At 27.1% G+C, this 24,669-nt stretch overlaps 1 protein-coding gene across 1 annotated transcript; it reads right to left on the reverse strand.

The window, feature by feature from the left end:
• Positions 1-11,017: 11,017 nt before the first annotated feature.
• Positions 11,018-17,081, reverse strand: LOC129965861 (heparan-sulfate 6-O-sulfotransferase 2-like). Its single transcript, XM_056080100.1, has 2 exons — positions 16,351-17,081; positions 11,018-11,958 (listed from the first exon to the last, which is right to left on the reverse strand). Exons 1-2 carry the CDS (start codon positions 16,938-16,940, stop codon positions 11,301-11,303), a joined length of 1,248 nt encoding a protein of 415 aa, XP_055936075.1. The 5' UTR covers positions 16,941-17,081; the 3' UTR covers positions 11,018-11,300.
• Positions 17,082-24,669: the final 7,588 nt, after the last annotated feature.

Below are 24,669 nucleotides of genomic sequence, written 5' to 3' on the forward strand. Positions count from 1 at the left end.
TTGTTTACTTTTTACAAATTTTGCAAAAATTAAATGCTTAATTTCATAACAAATAAATCCTTTATTAAAATAAACATACTAAAGTTCTAATGAAATTTGCCATGCCTTCATATCAGTGAATCTTAATATAGAAAAGACGAATACGGAACTCAATTTGTACAAAAGTTTTTCAAGGTGAATAGTCAAATTTTAACTTTAAAAATAAACTTAATAATTTTTAAATACATTTAGAGAAAAAATAAGAACCAATATTAATGTAGGGTTTTTTTTTTTTTTTTTTTTTTTTTTTTTACAGAATTGTATATTAAAGATGAAATTAACGAAGTTGGATAAGAAAGTGTTCAATTTTATAAAATACTATTGCTATATTGTTATTCGGCATTAAAAATCTTTAATGTATAATTTACTTTTGTATAAAATTTTATATTATAAAAATCTTTCACAGGGAAGAAAAAATGTTAGTAGTGTAATTCAAAGTCTTAACATTGCCCAGCACAGGAGTACCTATAAATTTACTAATTTCAAAACCAATTGCATTACATTTTCTTTAAAAAATGAGAATTTTGAAAGAAAAATTACAAAAAATTAGTATAATTGAAAAGGCAAAATTTTCAATTTTAAAATGATGTAAAAAAAACAAACTTAGGAATAACTTCCACCAAAATTTTGGTTATTAGATTGGGGCTTATTTTGGATCCCTGAAATGCTTTAAAACACTTTGTTTCAAGATGACTGAAAAATCATGCAATTCTTTCATACTACATAATACCTTTTTATACATTTTTTTAACTCTATAATTTTAAATTTGTTATAGACAAATGATCAAAAATTTTAGGTCTCAAGAATAGACAAAAGCAGAATAATGCAATATTTTATTAGGAGCAACATGTTGTAAAAGAGCTATATTAATACATCACAGATTTAACAAATTTAATGTAAAAATGTATTTTGGCTTTGAAACTCACTATCAAAAAATTAAAAACTATGGTCTATCATTTACAGATTAAGTGATAAAATATTTGCACATAATTAATCTGCATTCTGTGTCTCATTAGAACTACCATATTGTATTTATTCACAATAAAATTATTACAATTTTCAATTTATACATAGAATTATACCAGAGCCAACATTTACAAACATCATTGAACTTATTTAAAAAAATTATTGAAAAACAACACACCTTATTTTTTTACCTCGTTATTTTAACTATCATATATACATACACTAGACTGATGTGATTCACTCTTTAATATTATTTATATGTATGAACAATAGAATAAATATAAATCATGTCATTTAGTCCCCTAGCATTTACAATTACTGCTAAATAAAATTCGTAACAGCAGAGTAATTTCCTGGATCAACTAATGGAGGTCCATCAATTCTGAAATGAGTAATACTGGAGCTAAAAAGCTCCTTAAATTTTTCAAAACTCTTTCAGAAGCAGCATTTGTTTCAAAATAATTTTTTTAAACTTATTACCTTACGATAGTATAAAAATTAAAGTATATTTTCTTATATTAAGCAAAAATTCAACTTGTATTTAAAGAAGGGGGAGGGAACAAACAAAGCACAGGTTCTATCCTTTTCTTTTAGATTCCTACACAAACCTACTTTGTCTTTACGGCAAAAAATAACCAAATGTGTACTTTGAAATGTTCTAAATATTCCAAAAATTTTGCATTCATTTTCAAAATTTAAATGTTTTTCATTTTAACATTAAATAAGTAGAATGTAAAAACCTATGTATGATTTATAAATATTAGAACAGCTGGAATATTATTGCTCTGTTGTAGAAATATACTTCAATATAAGCATTTTCCTAATCACATCATTTTTATTTGAATAAATGATAACAAGAAAAATAAATTCAAACAAAACAAGACAAATAAATTCAAATAAAGAGTAAATAGAAGGTTTCTTCTTCAAATGAATAGTAAAGCAAAGTGATGAAAAGTAAAAAATGCTAAAGATAACAGTTTAGAAAGAAGTGATAAAAAATTAAAAGAACCAATCTGATTTTTCCTTTTGAATTTGAGATTGGATTATTTAATTCTGCTGTGATTAATTAATTCAAATGGGATTCAATAAATGCCATTTTTAATGCAGCATTTTGCCATACAAATTTAGCAATTTTAATCCAATTCCAGCTATTTTTAAAACACAAAATAGTAAGAGAAACAGCTAGAAAAACTGCAATTTCAATATACTGTAGAATTAGTTTTCATGACTAAATTCAGTTATAGGATTCCATTAATGCACTGGTTCTAGTTTTAATCATATGATAACACTGAAAATTAGAAAAAAATCAGCAAGCTTTATGAAATTTTAATATGCTGTGTATTACATCTCTGTTAACTTAATTGTAAAGTTACCACTGATATCAACATAATGAGAGAAAAAAATATTAGGGGAAGGAGAAACAGTTTTTAAAAGATCAACAAATCTCGTAACTTTTATGTTGGCAGGAAAAAACGAATACAAAATATTGATTTAGTTTCTATTATATATCAAATAGATGATGCAAATGATAATATCATTATTAGGTAATAATTAAAAAGACAAAATATAAACATTTCTATGCAACTTTAACTGAATCTCTTCACTTTTAAATAGCAATATATAATTATAAGAGATTAATTCTCAATATATCGCATTTGGAAATCATTTTTTTTTTTTTTGAAAAGAACATTAATTCATTCTTGTTCCTAAATAAAATTTAAATATAATTGTAAAATTTTCAAAATGTATTTAATAGAACCATGGAATAATGTATGATTTTTTAATTTTTTTTTTACAAAGATATGGAATTTTATTTATTAAATTTCAAATAAAACCCATCTATTCTATTACATTTTAATTTCTACAGCCTTTATATCTTTTTACATATATTTTATTAACATTCAGAGACACAGAATACAAAATAATATTTATAGTTACTCTGGTCAACAGTGGTTCTTAAAAAAATGCAATGCATGCAAGATATTACAAGATAATAATGGTCAATACCAAATGTAACATTTGTTGTAACATGTGGTTCACTTTTAATTTGATGACAAAATTCATAAAAGCAATTATTTTGTTATTTACCTGCTAATAACATCCAGTTAAAAATATTTCCTTCAAACAATTTTATAAAGATAAAAAATTCTTACAAATAGTTTACATGTAATTCTTTTCCTTCACCATAGTAATTTAACATTGAAAAAAAAAAAGAGAGAGAGTTTTTTTATACTTTAATAAATTCTATATTTAAAAAAAAAAGACCACAAAAATAAAGAGATAGACAAGCTATAATTACAATATCCTTAGAAGTGATACCTTACACCTCCATAATTGAATTTTTTTTTCAATTAAATTTCCAAAATGACAAATTAAAGTATTTATATTAAAAATGAAATTATACAAAATAAGAGCCTGCAGTCTTTCCAGGGCAAAAAACCAAAAAAGATTAAGCTTATTGTATTTGAAGTAGAATTCACTTGAAAAAGATTTTTAGAAATCCAGAATTTCAAAAAATTAATAAATTTATTTGAGTTGAAGTTCAAGGAGGGGAAAAAAAATTAATACATAATTTAAATGCTTAATATTGGCAGTAGTAGATACATTTCCAAATAAGCTCTGCCTAAGTCTGAAATCATGTTTAACTAATGCCATTATGCGGACAGATTATATTCTATGCTTTCAGATATTTGAGTTTGGTAATGAGTTATGCTTCATTCCCCATGGAGAAAAAATTCTACTATAAATTAGATATTTTTCCACAGGGTATATTTTTCCACAAGTACAAGTTTTTTTTTTTTTTCATTGAATTTATTGACTTTGCAGAAGAAGGATTTTAGAATTTCAAGTAAAAGTAGTATTAAAGTCAAACAATTATAAACAATTTATACCAGTTAAGTGTAACAAATTAGATATAAAACAATCACCTTTATAAGATTCAGCCGAGGAAAGAAAAGATGAACAGAGAAAATCAAAGGCAACATGATGGAAAAGGATCTTAAAGCTACTTTGATTGCTCATTAGAAAACTAAGAACATCTGTATTATACTCTTTTAATGTATGATAATTTAACGTTCAATAATTTATTATAATAGTAAAAGGAAATAATTGTTTCAATTTAATATGAAATCTACTTAACTTGACATTAATTAACAAGAAAGGAACATGAAGTAACTTTACAAGAGTAATTTAAAATGGAAAATATTGAGCAAAAAACGACAACAATGTAGTTTAACATATATCGAGTCAAAATTTTAATACTGCAATCTTTAAACTGTTTGCTGGTGGTAAAGTCTGAATTCTTTTTACCACAGTAAATTGCACATGAAAACAGGGAAGAACTCTTTGTTCTTTTCTGTAATTAGAAGATAATGTTTGCAATCTCTCTTAACTACCTGTGAAATTACAGTTTTTATTTTCCTCTATTAGAAATGAATATTCCCATCGCATTTAAGATGAATAAATAAAACTGGGTAAATAAAATAATAAGCCAAATATATGAATAGAAAAGAACGATTAGTTCCACAGGTCAGTGAAATTAAAGTTGCTTATTAGTAGAAAATTGCAACAGCCCATAAGTTAAGTAATTCTGCTTGTCAAACATGTATTCCATTTAGTGAGAAAAAGATCTAATGTCAAACAATAAATACTCAATTTTTCGCAATTGGTTTCATCTAATAAACTTTGGCAGAGGAAATACAGTAATAAAGATAAATGCATTATATATTCCTGCAATATTTAATTTTTGAAATACATAACCTTCCTACTCCTGAATGTAGTCAAAACCTAGTAATTATTACCAAGTTAGTAGCGAAAGGTAAAGTTATCTTAATATTAAAAGTTTTTTTAGTATCATATTACTAATATGTAATTTTAATGCCCGTAAGGCAGAATTAAATACACTACAAGCTCAATACATAAAGTTATTTTCAGAGAAAAGTTAAAATTTCAATGGAAAAGTTAATTTCATTTGGAATATGCATAAATAATAAAACATTCAAAAGGAATAAAACTAACTGTATTTAAAATAGATATCTCTTTTTCCTATATAGTCTATTTATAGCTCTTACAATAGCATGTTTAAGAACCACTGTTTTTAAGTTTCAAATAATATACTGTAAACATATATAGAACTATATTAGTTCCATTTCATTTTTCATCACAGTATGGAAGACAGGGATTGCCAGAAAAAACTGAAAAATTAACAACAAAAGAAAATCAATAAATGCATTTTTGAAACGATAATTTTCTACAAAACAAAATTTAATTTTAACAAATAAAGCAACATTTAAAACAAAACTTCAACAAAAATGGCATAGATACAATGAAACACATTAGAGGAAGGGAGGCTACAATGGTATGCAAAATTAATGATCTGGCCATCCCTGCACTGTTAAAACAGTGTTGCATGATATGTTAATTCTAGTACAATAACAAGAATCCATAGAGGTTAACATGTTAACATAATTATGGCACAAAAAGGCATTTATCATTTACAAATCACTTTCACATACAAATAGACATCTTACACAAAGTAGCATTTATCTACACAAGTTATTAAATACAAATAAAAAAGAAATGAAGCAAAAAAAATCTACTTTTGCAGTAGCGCAGATAAGCACATACAGAATGAATGCATCTAATTCTGAATTTCAAATGGTTGACAGTGAAACTACAAACACTCCATTATCAACTGACTATGTTAGGTATAATTATTTGGTTTGTTAAAAAAAAAAAAAAAATACAAAAGATTCGTATGATACTTACATATTCACCACCACAAAGCATAAAATCCAGATAGTTTAAAGACTTAAAATATTTTTTAAATAATCATGTCGTAATGAATCGCTATTTTTTACATAGTTAAATGCCATCAACCTTTTTTTTTTCCCAATAAATATTCAGCAAAACTGCTCTAACATTAGAAAAATTCTATAATACATACTTAACTATTTAAACAAAATGGTTTATATAGATTTAATTTCTTTCAAGAAAACCGATAAAAAATTTAACATCACATATATACCTTTGCATGGTTTTTATTATACAGGAACTATAATGATTGTCTCTCTTATTCCAGTACAAATGGTCCCAATAGTATTGAAGTCTACATTAATTTAAAATCAAAAATATTTGATTTTAAAATTTATCAAAAGCATTTGTACCACTTTTCCCTTTTAAATTTCCCAGTTACTATTAAACATAAATATGTTAAACAGCTCAAAATGTATTTAAAATATGATGAATATGGAAGTATCAATATACTTTTAAATAATAGATTAAAAATAAAAATTATGCAATTATAAATAAGTCCATCTAAACAATAAAACTTGAAAAAAATCATTCACAAGTCATAATAATTATGATTAAAAAAGTCTGATAACAATCAAAAGTCTGTTAAGTAGAAAAAAAATTTAACATTTTAATAAATATATTTTTTAAATAGTATCTAAGACATCCATTAAATCTAAGATGTCAGAGATATGGCATTTACTGACTAGCATTTTTTAAAGCTTGACTACATGAAATATTAAAATATAATAGCATGAAAATAAAATATTATAAGTGTATAAAATATATAATGTAAATCGTCCATTTCAATGTCAACAAAAAATACTTTATGATGATAAAAGGAAGCAATATGCAACAGATTCAAAATTTTATCAAATTTGTCACAAAACGACTTAAATATTTGAAACCCAATATTCTTTTTAAGAACTTTTCCATATAAATTATTCCAAATAAATTTCCATTAAATAGAAAAAGTAATAATATTGCAAATTTAGACTGGCGAAATATTTTACTCATGCTAGTTATATTTCTAAGCTATACACATAAAACACAAAATGGAAGAAAATTGCAGTAAATAAAAATCTCATTTAATAAAACAGAAAACACAGCACATAAAAACAGATCTTGAATAAAAATATATATAGATATAAAAAGAGATCTCAACAGACAAAAATGTTAAATTAGCATAACCGTAAATATAAAGAATTACAAGTATTAAAACCACTTTCCATTCTTTTAACATATATGAACAAGATATTTTTACAAAATTCAATTTTGAGCAACATGAAGTATTTAAATTTCATAATTTTCTAAACTAATAAATTTAAGATCTTCAGTGCTTAAATTTCAGATGTCTATCAATAAAATCCATTCATGATTAAAATAACAATAAATGAAAGCTTTAAATATTTTTAATACATACAAATTGATAAATATAACAATTTAAAAATCTGATTAGATACCAAATTAAGGATTAAAAGTTAATAAATTATAAATAAATATAAACCCATGTAATTAAGTAAGCTGTAAGTAATGTAGCAAAAAAAGGAAATAATGAGTAATGAAAATAAACATGAACTACTAAATTACTTTTCATTTGAGCAAGAATTAAAATTATCAAATATACCTAAAAAAAAGTACATAAAGGGTATCTGTTTTAATAAAATTTGAAACTGCCTACATACACAAGAAAAATGTATCAAGATATAAATTAAAATCATATGATACAAATCAGCATCCTTTCTTAAAAACTTATTAAAATGGTTCATAAAAATCTGAATAAAATGAAGGAATTTGAAATTTGTCATTATTCTTTTTTATATTATAAACAATCTATATATCAAACTATTTTTATTTAGGGAAAACTCTTGTTTGTAACTTTTAGCAGAATATTTACCCCTTCCCCTTTTTTCCCCCTACTTTTCTCTGTATTTATATAGTTCAAAACATTTAATAATTCAACCATTTTCTCAAAAACCTAGTAAACTGAAATATAAAAAAGTTAATATCTATACAAGATCAAATAATTTTCTTCAAGACTGTCAGAAAATCTTTATATCAGACATAGTAAGAAACTTTGTAAATCCATCCATTACAAAACTTCAGTTTAATTTTTCAGAAGCAAATAATCATGAAAGTCACATTAATATAAATAAATATGAAAAATTAATTTCCTTTCAATATTTTTTATATAATTCCATTAAGATACTTATACTATTATCAGTTCCCTGATAAAATATATAACTGCACCACTGTATTCTGTAAAATTGTTTATATTATAGTGCCAAATAAAAACTTCATAATTCGAATTTCTAGACACGAGACATAGATGAACAACATACAATGATAGCAATAGCTACTATTTTAATGAAAAGATATATAAAAAAAAAAAAAAAAAAAAATCTTTTTATAAAAATTAAAATATATTCTTCTATGCAACTAAGCAAAAAAAAAAAAAAATCATAATTTTAAAAACAGATTCAGTTAAATATTTGAATAACAACAGAGAAATTATCATATTGAATACAGCTAAAAGACCTCAAACCATCTAAAATTCCAAATCAATAAAAACAATGCTTTTGGGGGGAGGGGAAACAGACACTGAGAAAGTAATGATGTATTCAGCTTTTAAATTACAGATCAAAACTATTTCATAAAATCAAACACATGTTTGAGTTGTCTTGAACAGGACAATTCCCACTATAAAAATATATTCTACAGATAAAAGTAACCAACATAAAAGGAGTAATTTTTAAGTAAAAGCCATATAATGCTTTCCAATGAAAGGAATTTGATCTACAAGGAAAATTATAACCGATATATGATTATAATGAAGTGATATGAGAACAGAAATATATATTAGAAGAATGATCTTTATAAATAGCAAGAAAACTTCAAGGAAGACAAGTGATTCAAATTTCAAAACTTTGTAATCTCTTAACACCATAACTGCTGATAAAATCATATGCAATTGATCTGCAGAATTATCTGATCATAGTAATCAAACATTGTGTCATTCTTACAGTAATATCCCTTTCTCCTATTTCAAGACATGGCCATTTTCCCAAGTGAGCCCTAGTTCAAAGGCAGTTTATTGCATTATAGTTTAAGTAACAAATTACAAAGGAAGGTATGTGTGTGCATGTGTTCGTGGCAGTTAGGGGGTTAAACAGATAAAAGCAAACAAACTTTAACAAAGTGATTGAAATATACATAAGGCTTAAATCCTTTAGAGATTTGTAAAAATGCAAAATTGAAATGCTAAGAATTAAAAAAGTTCAAATATATTAGCACAAGGCTTCTTAAATTATAGATAATGTCAATTAATTCAGCTTGCATATTTATATTTTGAAAATATTAAACATGGATAGAACTTGCTTTTAACAATTTTTCAGTATTTGTAAACAAAATTATTTTCTTTGTCATCCTAAATTGAATAATTTCCTAAATACTTCAAAAATAGATTCATGTCATTTCATTCATGCCTCACTTGATGGTTTCCTTGTTTGTTTGTTTTTTGTTAGAGAAACATTTTTTTTTTATTTACAAGACAAAATATTTTCGATCCAAAATGACAGATTAAGAAGCCTTGCCATAGCGAACAGTTGATAAAATTATGTTATGCTAATGTAATATTTCAGGAAAATAAAATTTTTGAAAGCACCATACCGTTAATATCAAAATTTAGAAGCATTATTCAAACGATTTATGTAATATTTGAGGATACTTAAATGTTAATATATAACTTTTATTTTTATTAAATATATATTCTATATTATTATAAAATGACAAACACTCTAAAAGAAATGTAAAAATTATTATAATGTTTTGATAAGATTTTTAATCTTCAATGCTAGATACTTAAGAAAGTTTTTAATAAAAGTATAAGAAGAATAAAAAATTTCAGTAATCAAGAGCTGCAGAGAGAACCACCAATTTTAAGCATTTATACAATCCTCAAATGCCAATATAATATTCTGAAAAGTATAAATATTTGATAATATTCATAATTTTAAAATTATACATAAAAAAATGTTACTTTTCTTTTTACTCTTTGTTCTGTAGATCAACATTTTAATCATGCAGAAATACTGATTACATATTTAAAAATTTTATCAGAATGTATAATAAAACAATATTCATAAGCTAAGATATATTCAAAAAGACACACAAGAAAATGTTTCATTTCCATTCTAATAGAATCATCAATATGCATTTCTTGTATATAATACCCCCTATAGAGCTTAATAGTGCAGCAAACAATCATATTCTATTCATATTAACATTGGTTTATAAAAGACTATTTGGATAATTATCATAAGAATATTTAAATTTTATCAATTTTAAATGCTGATCATCATAAAAATTACTAAAATATTTATCATTTCCAATTAAAAATCAAAGATTTTTAGATAAATTATTTTACAGTTTCAGATTACATCTAAATATCTTCAGCATAATGAGTAATTATATTGTACTAACTTTTCATTAAAACATTTTAAATTATTAGGGAAGTGATTTTTAAAATAAAAATGTGCTAGCTAGTTCAAATTAAAGATACTTAAATATATGTTCATAACTGCACAATGAGTATTTAATTTAAATATTCAATTTAAAAGCAAGAAAAAAAGATTTTTTGTCAATATTGTGCAAAATGATTAGATAGCAAAATATCAAAATGATTGAAAAGACGTCAACAGCTTTCAATCAAGATGTGTGCAATGAATAATTTAGCATATGGTTCCAGCAATTGATAAAGATGAGAAATACTATGATTATGATCTAAAAATGAATAGATCATGACTGAAAATAAGCATTAAAAAGTTTTTAAAAACAGGTTAGTGTACAAAAAGATGCAATTAAAAAAAATTTATGTCTTTAATCTATCATTCTTTTATTATAAATATTATAAAACTTAAAATGATACTTCTCAGCAAATGACCAATGCTCATCCATGATCAAATGCACTTCATAAGAAATTAACATTTGGTTAAATTAATTAATTAATGGATAATTAAGTCCTGCAAATATTAAGTTATAAACATTTTTGCAAATGCAACACATAAGCATACAAAATTTTAAAGTTCTAGCACAACAGATGGCCAGTGGAAATTCCAGTAAGACATTTCATTTTAACAAACATGAAACAAGTCAAATTAAATAAAATAGTGTAAAAAGTCAAAAATACATTATAAAATAATTTAACTCATCTTTTAAATAAAATAGCTTCCATATAAACTGCATTTTGAATAAATGAAGAATTCAAAGAAATAATTGTATAATATTGATTCAATTTTAGCCAATACCAAATTTCTTATTGTATAAAATATTTTGACTGAATGTAATAAGAGATTTTTTCATGATATTTTAATCTTTGCGATCAACAGCAAGAACCATTTTGTTGCAACTAGCTGATAATTAAAAAATATAGATAAAAATGCTTTCATAATATTATAGGAGCTATAATGTTTGCTGAAACCAAATGCTTTTATAATGCAGTTTAATCAAGATTCTTTTAATCCTGAGCCATAGCCATCAGAAGTGCTCTTTTTCTTACCTAAATTTTTAAAATGTTCTTCAAAATTTTTATCTTTTTTCTTTACAATTTCAAATCTGTGCTTTAAAAGAGTTGTGGCATATTCATAAAGCTGAATGTCTAAATGATTAAGCCTACGGATCTTTTTGATATCGTCTTCACTGATTTCGGAACGAGCAAGGCTACCGTGCGTTTCATTCAACTGATGAAATGGTTGGAGAAAGTGGAGATGAAAGGTACTCTCAAATAAATATTGAGAGATTTTTTGATACTCACAAAGGCCAAAAAAGGCCATTTTTCTTAAATTTTCCTTTGCACTTGCTAGCATGAGCATATCCCTGTCTCGAGGAGGCATGGCTGATGTATTGTAGCATCCAACAAGAGTAAGATCAGCAAGCATACGAGTTTGTCTATTAATAGCTAGATTGGAATGACATGTCATGAATTCATTTAGAGAGACATCTCTCCAGTCTTCACCGGCAAAGCACTGAGGAAGTTCTTCAGGAGTTGGAGGACGCCCATCGCATAAATGACGGGAAGTTTTCCACGTTGCTCCTCTCTGTACATGTCGAAATTCACTCAGAAATCTTGCTACAGGTTCTCTGAGCAATGTGATATAAAAATATCTGAAATAAATCAGAAGCATTTTTTACATATAAAGAAATATTTCAGAATTCTTCAATCATTTAAACACACATTAAAAATATAAAATTCAAATTCAATAATATCCTCAGTTTTTAAAAAATCAGAACTATTTACAAGGATAGATTTTCAGCTACCAGACAAGGGAGAGAAGAAAAAAATAAATTCTGCAAAAAAATTTCATAAAAGTTATCAACATTATTGCCGAGATAAGAATGCAGAATTTATGAATACTATGATAATATATATATTATTTCTTTGAAAGGATATATATATCTAATTTAATTATTTTTTAAAAAATTTCAGCAGCATTAATAAAATTACTAGCTTTCACGTAATCACAATCTGATTTCCAGGAGAAATATTAATAAAATTATGAAAAATCAAAATCTAATAAAATATTTCATTGGTAAATTTTAATGAAATCTTGAAGTCAGGAAAGTATTCTTTACTATTTGTTCTTGTAAATATTAAAGAATTTGAAAATTATTTTCAAGAATTATTATTTTTCAAGAATTTCTAGAACTTCGATATTCTCTATAAAACCTCATCCAAGATTGCAAAGTACGGTTTAAGAAGTCTTTATCAAAGTATTTGAAAAACACTAACAGGATTTTCAGCAATAAAAACAAAACAGGTCTCATCCCACAACAATCTTCCTAAAAAACATGCACATCAACACCACCATAAATGGTTACTCAGATGACGATAAGGTGAAAACCACAGCTCGCCACTAATTTTCCAAAACTTCATAGTATACAAATGAGAGAGCATCTGATCTATAATCAGCAATTTCAGGACATGGCATATCTATTAAGGAGTTGAAATTATATCAAAATATTAATCAATATTATAAAAATAACTGCAATCTATTGATTGCAATTATTTCTGCAATCAATAGAAACTATCATGCCATTTTGATAATCAACCAAAATGTGTCGATTCTACAAATCTTACTATTCTTAAATTTAAAATTAAAATGCAATTGTGTATATTATACACAATTGCATTTAATAGTGTACAAATACATTTAAGAAAGCATTTTAAAATTAGAATTGCATGAAATACATATATAACTGACATAGAATTATATATATAAAAATATAAGTTATATTTCATTAAATAATTCAATTTTTTCCCCCTTTTAAAAATATTTTCTTTCAACCTTGAAGAATAACTGCATTTCATTAAATTTGTTGTTTACAAATAAAATATTTGAAAATAAAATCGTAAATTTTTAAACCTTTGTATGTATAAAATAACTATTGTTCCCTTCTTTAAATCCTATGTTAAACTATGAATTTAATATACAAAAAATAATATCAAAGAATAATTTAATTTAATGAATACATATTTTAAAGTTATATGATGACTACTGATAATGAAACTTGATACTTTCAACTCTGTTAAAAAGATGAGAACGACACCATTAGCAACATTTCATTATACTGATTTCTAAATCGGATCAATGTGGACAGTATAAAGGGGCTATAAACACACATGATCTTCCACAAAGATCAAAGATCTACTGAACCATGTTACTGTATGAAAAATTAATTTTGGATCAGTATAAGATCATTCAAGTTTTATACTATATATATTGGCATGTTTAAGGCCAAATTGGTTGCATGATTACATTTGATATTTGAAAGCAACTTAAGTTAGAAGACTCATCAGCTATCTTTACCATGAGTAAGCAAGGAACAATACAAATCAAATGAAAAAACTAAGTAATTATTTATATGTCTAATAATTACACAATAAAGTGAAAAAATCATTAACATAATGTAAAGTAGTATTAGAATCGGTTCATGCCAAAATTAATAATTTTCATTTCATTAAATTAAGTCATTATCACCAAATTTGCATAGCAAACATGCGGCAACTCATCTAATTAAATACAAAAATAATAGTATAGTAAATTGGAATTATTTCATAATTTTTATAAAAGCTTGTTTATATTCTAATATCAAGTAAATAAATCACTATTAAATATGTGTAACATTTTAAATTCTTTTCATAAATCAAATGCTCTTTAAAAAATTTTTGATGAATCAAATGTTATTTTAAATTCTTTCAATGAATCAAATGCAATTTTAAACCTTTTTGTTTCTTAAAAAGGCCAGGCATGAAGATTTAAGAGAAAAAATAGATAATGTAATACAATTAATTTTAAGAAAAAAAAGGTCCATAAAATTTAAAAGAAACTATCTAAATAAATATAAAGACATTGGGCAATTGAGGTAAAAATGAGAAGATGGGTGATTAGCAACTTTTACCACCTCAAATTACCACCAAGATAAAATAAACCCCAAACTTGTGACAAATTCTTCCTATTCAAAAAAGAGGAATATTTTACAGCTGAAAAAATTACAGTATCTTAATTTTTATACAATGATGATTATTTCATATTTCTTCATACATATTTAATAAAATTTTCTTGACATATTAAAATTTTAAATAAAAAAAAATCCACCCTACTGCAACAAAATCTAATGAATTATGAAATTTTGAATTTAATTTCTTATGCCAATCAACAGTCACTGCTATAACAAGAGTCTGTAGACTAATTGATCTTCATACAGGCAAAGGTCTGAAATAATGATATTCAAAACTTCATAACTCGGTGAATTGTAGTCAGAGAAGTGGCATCTTTTTCCTCCTATTTATTTATAATGTTAAGTCTGGAAAATTTTACTAAACATGATGAATAGAAACACATCAATTATACAAAGTTAAGATAATTTTTTTCAGAAGAATATTTATAGTCACAAACATAAGATATAATTATTTACATATTTTAGATCATTTTTTATTTGAAAATATATGCTAATCTCAAAGAATTCAGAATTAGCTTCAAAGCCATAATTAAAGTAGGCACTTAAGTATAAATTTCATTAATAATACAAATTTTAACATGAAAAAAATTAAGCTTAGTTGAATTTTGAGTAGATAATCCATACATATATCTTATACATTATTTTTAAAGTTTTAAATACACAAGTCCAGATTAAAAACTAATAGTTTACTCCAAAATTTCAGCAAATTTAAGATGAAAATAATATTTATGAAAATAAACTATCAAGTATTTTGCTACTTAAAATTTAAAAATTACTTTAAATATATCTATTGCTATAAAATTAAAAAAACATTTTTTTGTTTTCTGAACGAGATTCAAAACAATCATATCATAGCGAGACTTAATTGTATGATCAAATTGATAAACTTGAATTTTTCTTCAGTGACAGCTTGTTAAATATGATAGTTGAATTAATAGAATCAGGAGAATATTTGCTGAATTTTCTAATATTTAATGTGATCTTGATCTACTAGACAAAAAGTTCATAATTAAGTCTTACCCATACCAGTTTTATAAGCAAGATCTAACATGATTCTTAGGAGAAAACACATTTAAAGGGTGAGCAAAAGATGCTTCAGGTGCCAGCTTTTGGAAACATTATGACGATACAATTTTGAGGTTATTTTAAAAGAATACGACATTAAAATTAAGTCGAGAGAAAGTAAAAAATAAATACTAAGCTACTGTTGACATTTATGACATTGCTTTTAATTAATACTTTCAGTTTTCATAAAAAAATTATAAAAAATATTAAAATATGCATTCCTAGCAGCATACACTATTTTCTGGGATGACTGCAAAATTACACAATATATATTATAAACACAGATTTTCTCAGAAACTTGAATATGTGTTTATTATTTCAAGAACAATAAATATATTTTAACTCTTTAAATGGTTAAAAGAAATTTTATTATTTTTCAAGTGCAGTTTAAAACTATATATGTTATTACTTATCTATGTTATTAAAATTTCATGAATAAGGAACTCATTCTTAAGATTTCAAAGATTCTATTACGTCAAAATGTACGGTTTTTCCATTTTAAAATTAATTTTTCAAGGGCTAGAGTTGAGGTAAAGTGAAAAGTAAAAGGTAACTGATAACTGGATAATTAGTCACACAATTCTATGGAAATATTTAACAGATAAATTTGCATAATAGAAGCTTTTTAAAAAAATCTAAATATTTGTCACGTACAAAATCATTAAGAATAAGGTTAAAAATGTTTTGCAATTAGGCACATAATATCAAATTTTGAGGTTCATTGAAAAAAATTTTAAGTATATAAAATATACTGCATACTTTAAAATTAGGTCAATTTATAATATTTGAAAATAGTTAATGACTTAATGTTAGATGCATAAAAAAGCCATTTATAAGAAAAAATTTTATTGTTAAATATATAAATAACCAATTATTATCAATACTAAGGAAAATTATACGAAGAATAAAGAAAATATTTAAATAATTTTAAATTTATTTATTTTCATGTAGAAAGAAAGTAAGGACTTTTACCTTCTTTTGGCCGACCCTTTCTCGGTTTGGTCCATGGCACTTTCAACACAATTCGTCAGTTCTGTCCAGTCGGCATGTAAGCCGCATTTCCAACCAGTGGAATACCTACTGAAAAGCCAATATTTATCATCGGAGTCCGGTCTGTAACAGCGACACTTTTTCCTCCCCTTCCGGCATTGACAAGGTTGTTCTAAATCTAAATCCCTGACTAAATGCCTTCCAAATGAAGTACCACCAGTTTTTTGAATATGAAGAAATACAATAACATCAGATCCTTTAATATCAAAATGAAAATCAGATCTTATTAATTCGTCAAATGAAAGTTTATCGTGCACATCGACTACTTTCAGTCTTTCCTTTATTAAAGGATGCGAAAGAAAAGTTAATGGTCGTCCTAAATTATCTGCAACAACATGTTTTAAACTCAGTTTACTCCAACTTGGATATCGAAATTGCGAATAATGCCAGTTTGAAAGAGCACACACTTTATCTGGGCATAACCAACTAAGTAAAATGAAACATAATATAGTAACAAGAACGCAAAACCCCAAAAAGAATCGGTACTTTACGCTTTTCTTCATCAAGTCCATAACATTTGAAACCAACCAATTTAGAGAATCGTTGGAATAAAAATAAATTTTGAAAAATTACTTTTTGAAGTTACACCCAAGTAAAGCATTTTAAAACTAATGAATGGAAGTATTGTTTTCATGAATTTTTTCGGTTTTATTTTAGATAGCTTTACTTAGTGAATTCGTTGCCACAACACATTTCATAATCTAATGATTTAATTCTGCCCACAGATGAAATTTGCAAGCTTAAAAATTATCAAGAAACTGACCTTGAAATTTCGCAATAATTATCTCTTTGCGAATGCTTCATCATGACAATCACTAAAAATGTTTGTAAGGCTATATATTTATAAATTCAAAAAATTTTACATGACATGTCCTGGATTTCTTCTAGCAGAGCAGAACATTTGATGCAATGAGGAATCTTGGTTCCACTTTAACTCAGCAAACTATTCCAAACAATCACACCTTTTAATATTTTGCAAATAAGGAATACATATCTAAACTTCCGCGATGAATAACGATTATCTAGAGATGATTCGAATTTTTGCTACGGATTAACATTGTTTTCCAGCTAGTCTACATATACAATTCGGTTCGTACTCATCATTTATACCAATAAACTGCTGACTGTAAAATATAAATATAGAAGAAACATCTTTATGAAAAAATCTCTATTCCGTCTACACTTTCGTGGACAAACGCGCACGGAAAAATGTGTGTAGAGACGTCACGTAGGGATTTGCTGTATGGTAAACCTAGAACACAGGTGTACTTTATGGCTAATTTATCGCTCTTTATTCGCTTTTTCTGTTTGGTGAATATCTGTAGTTACTCATTTCGTTAATTGGATTCCTGTGCATACATTCCGTCAATTATATCCTGGGATATACTGCTGTTCCATCAATTTTGTTAATTTTTCAGTAATAATGACAGGTTTACGTACAAAGAATCTAATAATTGCATAATGTATCTGTATTGGTATTTTATAGATTAAATTGTGAAAATCAAATTTAACACAAAAATATGCTAAAAAAGCGATTTTGTGAGTTGGATGTGCAATTAATTTTAAAAATAAAAACTTCACTATTATTTATTAATTAAAACATTAAACAATAACAGAATCATTAATATTCTGCAATTCCCTCAAATGTACTATATAATGTGCTGAGCAATATTTCAGCGCTAAGAAAATGAATTGATCCTTATTAACTTTCACAACAGCATAGGAATTAAATGATTTTTTAACTGTATGGAAGATGGATAACTACATATTTTAGAAATTCAAAAATTTTACCATTATTTAAAAAAAAATTAAAGATTTAATCTGACCAAATACAGTTCATAAAAAGAAGACAGTTCACATAAACATTAATAATTTTTTTTAATTCTGAAAATAAATTATCTTGGTTTTGATGACTATCTACAGGTGTTAATATATCTTCATCTTCTGATAATTATTGTTCGAATTTCTTCGTGTAACATTTTTTTTTAATAATGAATATTCAGTGAATTCCAAATAGCCGGCTTTTCATGAAAAAGTCGATTAAAACCCATTTTTTATCACACGATTATGCAACATTTTTTTGCCGTCTTTTAAGGAGTGATTCGGAAATGTGTTTACAAATTAGTTTCATATTGACGTCAATCACGTCATTCTTGGTCACTATCTTGGTCACTAAGTCACTATCAAAGCCATGCACGATTGGTTGAATTTCGTTTGCAAACAATCTTTCCGTCACTATCGTCTACACTTTCAAGCCGGTTGAAAACAGTCCACGATGACTAAAATCTTGCTTGACCGGTTGCCTGCGGGTATAAACAGAAAACTGTCCACAAAAGTATAGACGGTATTTGCCCGTGTGAAAAGGCCTTAATAGAAATTTCACAGTGCGCGTTAACGCCACACTCTCCAAATTTCACTCCATAAAAGCAGGTGTACCGGAAGGAGCTAAATTATCCCCCATCTTATACTCAATATTTATTAATGATATACATCAGAAACACAATACCAAACTATGCATTTTTGCAGATGACACAGCTATACTGGCCAAAAACAGAAACATAAAATTCATCACTCACGCATTAAACAAACACATCCAAGAACTAGAAAGCTGGTTCTCCAAATGGAAAGTCGAATAAATGCCTCAAAAACAATAACAGTGCTTTTCACAAAGAAAAGGAAAACTACCCAAAACCTAATTTAAATTAATAAAGTTAAAATCCCGTGGTCTCAGGAAGCTAAATACCTCAGTGTAATATTAGACAAAACCTTAACTTGGTATCCCCATCTTAACTATGTTAAACAAAAATTCCATGATAACGCTCGTAAATTATGTCCCCTAATTGCCTGGAATTCAGAAATGACTAGGGAAAATAAGTTGCTTGTTTATACAGCCATGCTAAGACCTGTCCTAACGTTTGCTTGCCCAGTTTGGGCATACGCAGTAAAATCCAACATAAATATCATAGACAGGTGCCAAAATATAATCCTTAAACAAATAACGAAAGTGAGATGGTTCATGAGAAACGACAATATAAGACGAGCCCTCAATATCCCTTCAATAAAAGATTTCATTAAAAGTATTGCAGATTACAGTAGTACATTTAAGGGCAGATTGCCATTTCATGCAATATTTAAAAACAAATTCAAACAAAAATTATTCACCGAAATCAAAATTATTATAAAACTGGAATCTTCAAAATACCAGGTATATCTACGGTGTATGCAAACCTACACAGATAAAACTGAAGCACTAAATAATTATTTGTGTGCTTTAAGATTGTACAGTAAAGGAAAAAAAAAATCAGTTAAAAAATATGCAGCAGTATTGGAAAAAATTCGTTTATTAAAAATGAATTGCTTTCAATTCTTTTGTACTGAAATCAGATAAATTGTCAATAGCAAATTTTCAAGAAAACACCGGGCAAGTTTAATATAGAAAAGATGCAATTTATTAGAATTATTTCTTGATTTTTATATACCCTATTAGCACAAGATATTGTTCGATATTCCAACGATATTGTTCGATATTCTGCATGATGGCCAGGATGTCGTAATAATGTTCGGGATATTATACTAATAGGAAAGGAATGATTAGAATCTAATATCAATTACAAAGTTCATTATTAAATATGCGTGAAACTTTTTCAAAATTTAGAATATTTGTTTATTTATTTTTGAGATATGTATCTTGCTGTAGAGAGAAAATCATGTAATAACTATTTTACTAAAGAACCATGTGAAGAATTTTTTACATTAAAATTTGATTCATAGCTTTATTTTAATGCATTCATGCATGCACACGCACAAGCACACACACTTTCCAAACCATAATTACCTTAATAAAATTTATAAGCAAAGATATTCAGACTTTTAAAATGATTCAAAGCCTCATTTTTACTTTTATAAACTGGTAATATATTGTTACGAAATTTCCGGGGTTCGTTTGGATAGTGGGAGTTATATGGTGTGGAGAACGCTCAATCAGCAGGACAGCACAAATACGACAACTACACACAGGACAGCACAAATACGACAACTACACACAGGACAGCACAAATACGACAACTATATACAGCACAGAAGACGATTATCTTCAGCCGAGATGTGCAGCATACAAGACTCTTTACTGCAGACAGTAGCGCACAGCTTAGTTCAGCACTAGCTTGACTCCGTCGCTGCTCCACTTATCCTTGGAAGACCAGTTCTTCATTGTCAATTCCACTGGTTCACGACTACTCTTCTCTGTCCACCACCACCACCCGGCAGCTGCGGGCCGCTCCTTTTATAGGTCTCAGAAGGCGGGGCTAGAAACCTCTCAACCAATCAGGAACGTTTGAGGCGTAACTCGGTTCCTACTGAACGGATCGGGAAAATTCTCGATGTTTCGGGTATAATCTATTTTGACGCCAAATTTGTCGCCAAGTTTGTCGCCAAGCTCTGAGACCTCCCATGGAACCAACTATGCTGGGAAGCAGCATCACAGGTTCGTAACAATATGAATATATTTAAAATACTCATCAGAACTAGTATTGAAGTTGAAGGAGAAACCGGCGTAGTAAGAAAGATTAAAGAACAAAAATCTTACCTTTAGATTATAAATCTTACCTTTACTTATATACTTCTACATCTTATAATAATATTTATTAAGATTTTCCTTACCAATGAAATCACATTCAAAAACACAATTGTATAAGAAACACTTCTATCAATTATTATTTTGTGATTTTTGAAAAAAAAAATGCAATTGTTTTAAGATTCCATATTTTGGACCAAAATCCCTTCTACTGCGTTAAATTCAAATTCATTTACTGGCTCCTGCAAAATTTATCCTTTTCTCAATGTGAATTTTTTTTTTCAACTTATTCCACGAGATGTTACTGAACTCTAGAATTGCCTCCATCCGTCATTTTGAACAATAGATTTTCTATATTCCGCAGACTCGAATTACAGGTGATAATTTTTTCTTTGATCAAATTTTTAACGTTTGACCGAATATGTCCAATACTGTTTAGATCGCAATGATAATGGGAGGGGGAGCCACAAAACTTTATACCCAGTCCCTTTTATTATATGACATCAATTTTAAATATGACTTTCTTAGAGGATTGCTATTTACACAGAATAAAGTTCTGCTTTCATTTTGTAAGATTTTCCATTCTTCGTCAGTCATGAAGTCGATAATCTTTTTCTTTCTTTCTTTCTTTTTTCTTCTTTTTTTTGTATTTTGTATTTTCTTTATTGTATTTTGTAAAAGTTAAGTTTTCACCCTTTACTGTTTGATGAAAAAGCATTGTCCATTATAATTTTGGAATAATTAATTATTAATTAGAATTTACATCATAATTTTGGATTGCAAATTTGGCATAAGTTTTTTCAACTCACATTTCACAAAATTTTTGTAATTGATTTGGTCATAGTAAACTCAACTTTTGATTAGACGATTAGTAAACTAGTCATGAACAAAGAATAAATCACCTAGTCTAGCCAATTATGTAAATAATAAAGTAAATTTTAACGTTCAAATATTTCAGTTTCTAAAATTACGCCATTTTGTCATCATTTTTCGATGTTAAATTGCCATTAACTCACGATAAACAATCTAGCATCCACTTTTCAATCGCAGAGAATTATTCTTCAAAAACACAATCAGATCGTTCGATGAGCATTTTTCTTTTGTTCAAGTATTTCATATATCGAAAATTCTTCGATTGCATTTGCTTTCTCAGTGATTCCCTTTTCCAATGAAAATTCAACTTCTCTATCAAACTATACCCAGAAAAAGAAATCAGCTTTTTTCCTTCTCTAGAAACGCTATGCAAAGACGCTTGCAAATGCGATAAAACCGAAGAGAAGGCTAATCAGTTATTTCTTTTCCACCGCAAACGGACGCTAAAAACGAAATAAAACTGAGATTCAGATTTCCATCACATTCCTCAAATTCAAAATGTATCTTCCTTGGTATAATCCGTTCATTTAAGGCCGTCATCACTGAACCAATTTGACAGAAAAGAGATACCGTCACGAATGGACAGCAGATATTTGTAACAGTATTTTTTGCAAAAGAAATTTGCATGCAGTTTCACATTTGAGGACATTGAAATGCAGACTCGAGACATAATTCCTTTTGCAAAATATTACAGAAAAACCAGCAGACGGCGTCACTGTCACGAAGAAAAATCGACATATAAAATCAATATTATTCTGTACTTCATTTTCATAGATTTATCTTATAACTTTTAACGATCGTACTAAAAAGCTAAAGATCGTACGCCGATTTCAGTAAAAATACTAGATTCATGCTACATTTAGTAACCATTATTTGCCAAATCCATTACTCTTGTGAGAGAGATTCAACGGCCTTACCAAAGGTACACAGTTTCTTGGTGTGTGTGTGGGTGGGGGAGGGGTAGTACATTTATTAGAGAGTGTGCTAGAAAATCTTGAAAAAATTGCTCCCATTGATTTCGAAAGGTGAGCGACAATGCACAGATAAAAGAATGTAATAAATAAAATTAAATACAATATTTTCATTCGAAATGGATAACAACATGTATACTAAAATATATATTCGACGCAAATATGAAATTTATATTAATCAATTTTTAATACTGAGATTTTTTTTCTTCTTTCATTTGTTTTATATCATTTGAACTGATAACACTCGGTACAAGTAGAAGATCTCATCTTAGTTTACTTCAGTAAAATAACAACCTATTTTTTAATAACAGTAGAACAGCTTTTGAGATGGATCTAGTGATTTTGGACCGTGGTAAGATATTTGTTTTATATCATTTGAACTGATAACACTCAGTACAAACGGAAGACTTCATCTTAGTTTACGTCAGTAAAATAAAAACCTATTTTGGAATAACAGTAGAACAGATTTTGAGATGGATCTAGTAATTTTGAGCCATGGTAAGCTAGCGGAGACTGCACTTAAACTAGCTCCAATTTTCATCCTTTCTCACCACACCAACATGAAGATATTTAACTGTCTCTAAAGGATTTACCATGTATTGGGTTTTCTGAAAGAGCAGATAATTTATAGAATGATGCTTCAAGACTGTGATTCTCTGATCCTGAAGTCAGAATCTTACTATCATCCCCCTGGGATCAGACTTGGAGGAATGATCCGTCCAATTTTCTTTTCTACTCATTTTAGGAATTTGATAAATTGTCAACTTTATTCTTTTCATTCTTTCCTTCTTTTTAAATTCTCGAATCCTTTACCGAAAATTTAAAAAAATAATAATTCCACCAGTTCTTCAAGTATTTACGCCCATCCGCGTCATAATATATTTTTAAAATTATCATAAAATGAAGAAAAGAACTTCAAATTAACGAAACTGTATTAGGAATTATTTATAGGCATTAGTTCTTTCCCGCAGAACTAATGGGTGTTAAGTGTATTTCTTAATGGCAAAAGTGTGGAAGTTAGCACACCCTTCAAACCCACACATATTTGTAAAAATATGCAAATATTCAGTGGAATGAACTTCTTTTTCCAAGAAACCCACGCAAAAGACAATTCGTGAAAAGACCCACTTGAAAAGTGACAACTCGTGGATTATTTCTGAGATGTCGTCTAAGATTTGTCGTCTTTTTAGAAGAAAATCGCAAATTCATCGAATTATAGGACATTTTGCGCTTTTAGGGTACTCTCTAACCCGAAACCAAGACTGCCAATAGACCACTACCACTCTACGTTACCATTAAAAGAAGATAATATATTTGCACCTAAACTCTTTGTATTTATTCTATCCTTAATCCCGTGTTAAATTCAGACTAAATGTCGTTTAGTGGTAAGGACCCGGTTATTTAATCAGAGGATCTTAGAGACCTCTGAAGATCTGCCATATAAAAGACTCAACAAAATTTGTAAAAAAAATTTAAGCAACGTAAGTTTTTTTCCCCTCTTTAATTTCGATTCGGTAGTCCTAGGAATCAAAAATTTGAATTTAAAATTACATTTAAACAAAATAATTGTAAAATTTTATTGATATCATCTAAATACTCTATTAACAAATGTTGCCAAAATTGTTGAGTCTGGAATCAGTAAGTCAGGTGCGAAAAAGGTGACGCTATAATAATCCGTAAGTGAATATGAAAATATATTTTTAAAAAAATACTGATGATGCTATAAAATTTAAAAATTTCTTGCTTTAATTTAAATAAGCATAAGATACTTTTAAATCAGATTACTGAAAATATTGCAAATAAATAAATCAAATTAGTGAAGTA

Source organism: Argiope bruennichi, chromosome 4 (assembly GCF_947563725.1).
Source record: "Argiope bruennichi chromosome 4, qqArgBrue1.1, whole genome shotgun sequence".
Lineage (NCBI taxonomy): Eukaryota > Metazoa > Arthropoda > Arachnida > Araneae > Araneidae > Argiope > Argiope bruennichi.